We start from the raw sequence: 8589 nt of genomic DNA, 5'->3' as shown, positions 1-8589 counted from the left end.
CAACTTCGCAAAGCCATTGAAGAGGAGTGGGACAACATTCCACAGGCCACAATCAACAGCCTGATCAACTCTATGAGAAGATGTGTCGCCATGCATGAGGCCAGAGACACTTGATTTGGAGCACTTGAAGCAATTTCATAATGCAATGTGTGGGAATGTTAATATTGTAGCTGAAGTAATAACAGACCTGAGGGCTCCACTTTTGTAAAATGGTACATGGTAATTGTTTAACTGCTTGGAGAGGCGTATTCTCAGACACCAGATAACCAAGTCTGATGGCCAAATTTAGAGGATGTCATTACCCCACATAAGAGATGTTTTTCTCAACCATGTTATTACTTGCATCAAATGCTTGATCAAATTTTTCATTACATACAGTACCAGTCAAAAGTTTGGACACCTACTCATTCAAGGGATTTTCTTTATTTTTACTATTTTCTACATTGTAAAAAAATGGTGAAGACATCAACACTATGAAATAACACATATGGAATCATGTAGTAACCAAAAAAGTGTTATATTTAAGAAATAAGGCACAAGGGGATGTGGTATATGGCCAATATACCATGGCTAAGGGCTGTTCTTAGGCACACGCATCACGGAGTACCTGGACACAGCCACTAGCCGTGGAATATTGGCCATATACCAACAACCCCCGAGGTGCCTTATTGCTATTATAAACTGGTTACCAACGTAATTAGAGCAGTAATAATAACTGTTTTGTCATACAGTCTGATATACCATGGCTATCAGGCAATCGGCATTCAGGGCTCGAACCACCCAGTTTATCATTTATATTTGAGATTGTTCAAAGTCGCCACCCTTTGCCTTGATGACAGCTTTGCACACTCTTGGCATTCTCTCAACCAGCTTCATGAGGTAGTCACTTGGAATGCATTTCAATTAACAGGTATGCCTTGTTAATTTGTGGAATGTCTTTCCTTAATGCGTTTGAGCCAATCAGTTGTGTTGTGACAAGGTTGGGGTGGTATACAGAAGCCCTATTTGCCCTATTTGGTAAAAGACCAAGTCCATATTATGGCAAGAATAGCTCAAATAAGAGAAATGACAGTCCATCATTACTTTAAGACATGAAGGTCAGTCAATCCAGAAAATGTAAAGAACTTTGAATATGCAGTCGCAAAAACCATCAAGCGTTAGGATGAAACTGGCTCTCATGAGGACCTCCACAGGAAGGAAAACTCAGAGGTACCTCTGCTGCAGAGCATAAGTTCATTAGAGTTACCAGCCTCAGAAATTGCAGCCCAAATAAATGCTTCACAGAGTTCAAGTAACAGACACATTTCAACATCAACTGTTCAGAGGAGACTGAGTGAATCAGGCCTTCATGGTCGAATTGCTGCAAAGAAATCACTATTATAGGACACCAATAAGAAGAGACTTGCTTGGGCCAAGAAACACGAGCAATGGACATTATACCGGTGGAAATCTGTCCTTTGGTCTGATGAGTCCAAATTTGAGATTTTTGATTCCAACCGCCGTGTCTTTGTGAGACGCAGAGTAGGAGAACGGATGATCTCCGCATGTGTGGCTCCTACCATGAAGCATGGAGGAGAAGGTGTGATGGTGCTTTGCTGGTGACACTGTCGTGATTTATTCGAATTTAACACTTAACCAGCATGGCTACCACAGTATTCTGCAGCGATACACCATCCCATCTGGTTTGCGCTTAGTGGGACTATCATTTGTTTTTCAACAGAACAATGACCCAACACACCTCCAGGCTGTGTAAGGGCTATTTGACCAAGGAGAGTGATGGAGTGCTGCATCAGATGACCTGACCTCCACAATCACCAGACCTCAACCCAATTGAGATGGTTTGGGATGAGTTGGACCGCAAAGTGAAGGAAAAGCAGCCAACAAGTGCTCAGCATATGTGGGAACTCCTTCAAGACTGTTGAAAAAGCATTCCTCATGAAGCTGGTTGAGAGAATGCCAAGAGTGTGCAAAGCTGTCATCAAGGCGAAGGTTGGGTACTTTGATATGTTTAACACTTTTTTGGTTACTACATGATTCCATATGTGTTATTTCATAGTTTTGATGTCTTCACTGTTATTCTACCATGTAGAAAATAGTAAACATATAGAAAAACCCTTGAATGAGTAGGTGCGTCCAAACTTTTGACTGATACTGTAGGTTTTTGCCACCACATTTAAAGTAAGGATGCTATTGAACAGCATTTCTCTACTATTCTCTGGGTCAGAGGGGTGATAGTGTTGCATTTCTTATGATCTTATGCTGTTAGCCATGGCATTCTTTGTATGTATAGTAACTGCTGTGTGGAATGCCATAGATGGTGCACAGCAGTCTCCTGCTGGACCACTGGATGGTGTAAGGAGGGAAAACATGGTTTCCATGACAACCTCACTGGAGCCCTTGAACCTCTGACATGTGATTTTTGAGCTCTCATGGAGGTGACTGCATCTATCATTCAAGAGTCTCCTACCGATGTGAACCCCACAGCTGGTTTGATTGTTTGGCTTTTATTGTTGGTCCACTGTAGAGTGAGCTCAGTTAGGGGAAAGACCATAAGCTGTCAATGACTCCCATACTCCCGTCTTCATCTGAACTCATCCAAACATTTTGAGCGGGGACTTAAACACATCATGTGTCTCTGATGGTACCCCCCAAATGACCATCTGAGCTGGTCTCCATGGAGACAGCAAGGTATGGCTCTGGAATGATGTTCTGCTGCCAGCTACAGTGTGCAGGGATCCGCTATAATAATGGCTGCTGTCAGCTTCTTTGAGTGTTTTTCAGCAGCCAACTCCAAAATGATATCCAGTTATGTACATATTCAGATGTTTCCATCTGGTTAGCAAAATCCCATCAATTCTTTGCAGTAAGCTGCTTCAGCTCACAGTGGAGACCAGTACAAAACCCCATTTGATGTGGGACTGGGCAGAGAGCAGTGCACTGACATGCCCTTTGTGATGGCAGATGACTGGCTAGGCCTATTTACTTAACTGGCACTGTAGTTTCTGAAATAGCCAGATACTTTAACCAAAGCATCCGAGAAAGTACAATTTCAGATGATTCCTGTCCTTATACAGTGCCTTGCAAAAGTATTCATCCCCCTTGCCGTTTTTCCTATTTTGTTGCATTACAACCTGTAATTTAAATCGATTTTTGGGGGATTTCATGTAATGGACATACACAAAATAGTCCAAATTGGTGAAGTGAAATGAAAAAAATTACTTGTTTCAAAAAATGAGTTAAAAATAATTCCTGAAAAGTTGTTTGTGCATATGTATTCACCCCCTTTGCTATGAAGCCCCTAAATAAGATCTGGTGCAACCAATTACCTTCATAAGTCACATAATTAGTTAAATAAAGTCCACCTGTGTGCAATCTATGTGTCACATGATCAGTCACATGATCTCAGTATATATACACCTGTTCTGAAAGGCCCCAGAGTCTGCAACACCACCAAGCAAGCGGCACCATGAAGACCAAGGTGCTCTCCAAACAGGTCAAGGACAAAGTTGTGGAGAAGTACAGATCAGGGTTGGGTTATAAAAATATATCAGAAACTTTGAATATCCCACAAAGCACCATTAAATCCATTATTAAAAACTGGAAAGAATATGGCACCACAACAAACCTGCCAAGAGAGGGCCGCCCACCAAAACTCACGGACCAGGCAAGGAGGGCATTAATCAGAGCGGCAACAAAGAGACCAAAGATAACCCTGAAGGAGCTGCAAAGCTCCACAGCAGAGATTGGAGTATCTGTCCATAGGACCACTTTAAGCTGTACGCTCCACGGAGTTGGGCTTTACGGAAGAGTGGCCAGAAAAACGCCATTGCTTTTGGTGTTTGCCAAAAGGCATGTGGGAGACTCCCCAAACATATGGAAGAAGGTACTCTGGTCAGATGAGACTAAAAAATGTTTTGGGGCCATCAAGGGAAACGCTATGTCTGGCTCAAACCCAACCCCTCTCATCACCCCGAGAACACCATCCAGCATCATGCTGTGGGGATGTTTTTCATCAGCATGGACTGGGAAACTGGTCAGAATTGAAGGAATGATGGATGGTGCTAAATACAGGGAAATTCTTGAGGGAAACCTCTTTCAGTCTTCCAGAGATTTGAGACTGGGATGGAGGTTCACCTTCCAGCAGGACAATGACCCTAAGCATACTGCTAAAGCAACACTCGAGTGGATTAAGGGGAAATTTAAATGTCTTGGAATGGCCTAGTCAAAGCCCAGACCTCAATCCATTTGAGAATCTGTGGTATGACTTAAAGATTGCTGTACACCAGCGGAACCCATCCAACTTGAAGGAGCTGGAGCAGTTTTGCCTTGAAGAACGGGCAAAAATCCCAGTGGCTAGATGTGCCAAGCGTATAGAGACATACCCCAAGAGACTTGCAGCTGTAATTTCTGCAAAAGGTGGCTCACAAAGTATTGACTTTTTTGGGGGGGGGGTGAATAGTTATGCACGCTCAAGTTTTCAGTTTGTCTTATTTCTTGTTTGTTTCACAATAAAAAATATTTTGCATCTTCAAAGTGGTAGGCATGTTGTGTAATTCAAATGATACAACCCCCCCAAAATCTATTTTAATTCCAGGTTGAAAGGCAACAAAATAGGAAAAATGCCAAGGGCGGGTGAATACTTTAGCAAGCCACTGTAGGACCTGTCCATTGCCAAAATATTTATGGGCTTGCTCAAACAGAATTTGACGAATACAACTAGACAGCATGACAGATTGAATATGTACTACTGTACTACAATGTCACTGAGACCACTGTCAGCACTCTGATTTCAAAGTGAGGGATGATATATTAACTACACCAGGACCAGTCAGAATCCATAGCATTGTAGGCCTATTTTTGTTTTCAAACACTTTTTTTCTGGTTACCAAGTAGTTCTCTATAATGCCATAATAAATTAATTTCATAAAACCAAATAAGCCTTTGATATTCAGTTTTAATAAGGTTTAAATATTATGCCGCCAAACATTTAATATGCCATAATCCCCTACCATTGTAAAATGTCAACATATAACATTCTAAATTACTTATAAACATATACAGTTCCATAAACCTTTATTCATTTTCTCACATTTGCTCCATTTAATATAAATTTAACAGCTCCAGAGGCCAGATGTCCCCATTTTAGAAATAGCATAAATCATAAGAAAACATGTCAGACAGTCCAAGACTGGGTCAACATAGTTAAACTACACTACAATTATTTTAGAACATAGTGCTCTTTGAAGCAGAATAGCTATATGAAGTTCCATTACATGCCGGGTCTACCTTTTTGATCAATGCATTTATTCCACTCTGGTTTTCATGCTCTCTTCCTCTACCTCTTCAATTTTCTCCCCGACGTCTACGTTTCCATCCCTAAATCAGACATGTCGGTTAGAAAATGTCTATATTGTAACTGCATCAAAGTTTTGCTTGACTGCAGTATTTTGTCTTCTCTTCACTAAAGACTTTACAACAGTCTCACAGTATTATGTAATGCAACATTGTATATAGAACTATACCACATGGCGTCCGTGGATTTCCAGCTGCAGTGGTATTCCTATTGGCATTAGATATTGTATGACTAAAACTAATTGTTAGTTGGAAGACACTGCGACACACACTTGTTGTCATTGTAGGTACCTTTTCTCCATGTCACTCTCAACACTTTGGTCATCAACATCGTCATTGTCATCCAATATGAAGACTGGTGCCGTTCCAAACTCTTCTCCCTTTGTTTTGACAAACTGCTCATTCAAACCAGCTTCCCTCAGCTTGTCTCTGTATATACGCTCCGCGTCAACCTTGGCGTTTTTCTAGAGCAATTCCATCAAAGGCCAGGGAATAGACAAGGTGCACAACAGTAAATAATACAACAATTGACCGCTTAAAGGCTCTTCTCAAGTGTTTGCAATTCCAGAAAATGAGTTTCCAGGTCAATGCAAGCCCATAGTTTACCTGGGACACCTGTTCAAACAGGTAAGGACGGACAGTTACTCTGGCCTTCATATCCTGTAGCTCCTTCTTATACTCTCTCGTCCTTTGTTGGTCGGCCTCCCTACATGTACAGAGCCACATAAACATTAAGTACAGATTAACAACTCTTTAATCAGTCTGTTCTTTTCTGTTTTCATCTGAGGAATTTCCCAGTACTCACCGGTGCTGTTTCAGCTTCTCATGATACACCTCTTTCAGGCTGCTATGAGGGTCCATGACCTTGGCGCGGACAGCCACTGTCTTCTTCATGGCCTGAGACCTCTTCCTATGTCTCCGCATCCACTCTACACTCTCCTGCTCCTTGCTCTCTTTCTGCTCCACAGACTTTCTGATGGACCAGGGAGAGGACAGGACAGAGATGAGTATGACTATGTCCTGTATCTTTACGTATTGAGACAGACACACCCGATAATGAAGTTCACAGTTCCCTTTTACCTAATGGCCATACAGCGTTTCCTTGCTGCATCTGTGATGTAGGTGGGAAGCGTATCTGTGGACAGTGATGTTAAGCCTCCAAAGGAATTGCTTCTCTTCAAAACGGCACTGACTATGGGTTTCTGAGGACAAAAATAATACAAGGAAACAAAACGTTTCCAAAGATACAAAGAGACATTTAATTTCAAGTTCTATTTGCAGAGTTCTACAGTAAGCTCACCTGTTCTTTTTCAGAGCTGCTTCTGCTTGGTCTTGAAGGCAGAGTTGACGTCCGCAGGTGGAAGGGCTGACACTTGGTAACATTTTTCCTCTCTGCCCTCTTCAGTGATTCCCTCTGAAAGGCCTTGTGCAGCCTGTCAAAATCAGGGACCTGGGAGTTGGTCTTTGGCTGGAAGGTAGGCTTCTGATCCAGGAAGGCCAGAACCTCCTTCTTAGTCCGTTGGGCGGTGCGAGGCTCCGGGTTCTCAGTATGAGTTTGGTTCTCTATAGGTGCTGTGGACTTCCTCAAAGTCTCCTGGGCCCTCAGCTGGATGCGTACCTTCCTGCGCAGCTCCTCCTCTACAGAGCATACAGAATTTAGTGAGAAAAACTTAAGATTTAGGGAAGATTATAATACTTTTATAATACAATTTACTGCACCTAAGCAAGATCTCTGGAGATATATTATTTAGGCAACACACCTTTTAAATGCTCAGAGACAGCATGGTCTTTGATTGCTTTCGGTATTGGTTTCCTGACATTGGTGGCTTTTTGAGACTGTGCCACCGTGCTTATCATTTGCATCAGCTTCTCTCTCTTCTTCTCATCTCTCTCCAGGAAGCTGAAGGGTTTCTGCATGGAGAGCAGGAAGTCCCTCCTCTGTTCATGGCCTTCCTTCCTCTCTTTCTGCCGCACCTGCGTCATCTCATCATAGAGGGGCAAAAACACATGGCCAGCCACAGGAACAGCACGAAACTTCCTCTGACATTCCGCCTCCTCTTTCTCCTCTTTGCTTAGTTGGAGCTGCTCTGTTTCTGTTGGTCCTTGGTGCTGAAGATGCTGTGGTCCTCTGTGTGAAACAGTTGTGTCAGAAGCCCAGGCTGCAGAGGATGTGACAAACCTCCCTGACTGTCTGAGCTGTGGGGATTTCCTGCAGGTAGACCTCCTACCTGACACCAGTTCAGACAGGGAACTGGATTTCCTCGGTCCCCTACATTTGAGATTGTTTTATTTAACATAGAACAATAGGATATTTGAGACTTATAAAACAAATATATTGTGATAACTTATTTGCATCATTGGGTGACTTGACATACCTGGCCTGAGAGCTGAAAAACAGGTCCAGTTGTCTGTCAGCACTAGACTTCCTGTCGAAGCCTGCTGACAGCATAGAGTTCTGCTGGATCCTTTTCTCAAGGCCCTCTCTCTGTCTCCTCTCTGTCTCCTGCAGCTGCTGCTTGTAGGCCTCCTTCATCTCCTGTAGTTGGTGCTGGAGCAGCAGCCCTGAACTCAGGCCATCCTCCAGGAAAGCCTGCAGGTCAGCCATGTTCCTCTGCTCTTGCATCCTAGCAGCAGTGTGTCCTCCTGAACCCAACATTCACCAAACAGCTATGGAAAGAAGGAAAAAGGGGAAGATATTTTGAATTATATTCCAAAAACACCTAATCCAAAAACACCTCCCACAGTGAGATAAACCCTTGTTTAGATCAGACATTTTTATTTCCATAGAACTGTGTCCCACATTTGATCAATTAATGATCATTAATATAATGTGAAAAGTTATGCAAAACTCCAGCAGCACATGATGTGAGCCTCCGCAAGGGTTGCCCTAGCAACCAAATTGCTTCTCCAAAACATTGCCAGAGAAGTCTTATTATATGTCTATGTTAACATAGTAGGCTACATGCTAAACTGTTTTAGGGCAGAAAATGTGTATTGTTACACAATGCATAACTACAATACATATTGAGATGACAATTTTGGAATATTGCAAAATAGAAAATATAACCTGATGCTCGTGCACTTTAGAACTACAGCATACTTATTCCAGTGGATTATTATTATTGTCCATTGTTGTCCATCTCTTCTTGCTTCTCTGCTTCACAACAAAGACTGTCATGTATCGACATCATATATTGATTGTTACAAAGTAATAACTTCGAATCAATGGATGATGTT

The 8589-nt window shown here is 42.4% G+C and overlaps 1 protein-coding gene across 3 annotated transcripts; it reads right to left on the bottom strand.

The window, feature by feature from the left end:
• Positions 1-4936: 4936 nt before the first annotated feature.
• On the bottom strand, positions 4937-8579 carry fam161b (FAM161 centrosomal protein B). Of its 3 annotated transcripts, none has more exons than XM_071327575.1 (9): positions 8453-8579; positions 7728-8019; positions 7113-7621; positions 6653-6990; positions 6433-6554; positions 6158-6325; positions 5959-6058; positions 5644-5816; positions 5180-5376 (listed from the first exon to the last, which is right to left on the bottom strand). In XM_071327575.1, exons 2-9 carry the CDS (start codon positions 8006-8008, stop codon positions 5304-5306), a joined length of 1764 nt encoding a protein of 587 aa, XP_071183676.1. In that variant the 5' UTR covers positions 8009-8019; positions 8453-8579; the 3' UTR covers positions 5180-5303. The 3 variants fall into 3 exon arrangements, with proteins under 3 accessions (XP_071183678.1, XP_071183676.1, XP_071183677.1); XM_071327576.1 differs by having other exon boundaries at positions 8420-8517; XM_071327577.1 differs by lacking the exon at positions 8453-8579 and having other exon boundaries at positions 4937-5376.
• Between the last annotated feature and the right edge of the window lie 10 nt (positions 8580-8589).

Source organism: Salvelinus alpinus, chromosome 9 (assembly GCF_045679555.1).
Source record: "Salvelinus alpinus chromosome 9, SLU_Salpinus.1, whole genome shotgun sequence".
NCBI classification, from domain to species: Eukaryota; Metazoa; Chordata; class Actinopteri; order Salmoniformes; family Salmonidae; genus Salvelinus; species Salvelinus alpinus.
Note: the sequence above shows the minus strand (reverse complement) of the source record. Positions and strands in the feature narration are given on the sequence as shown.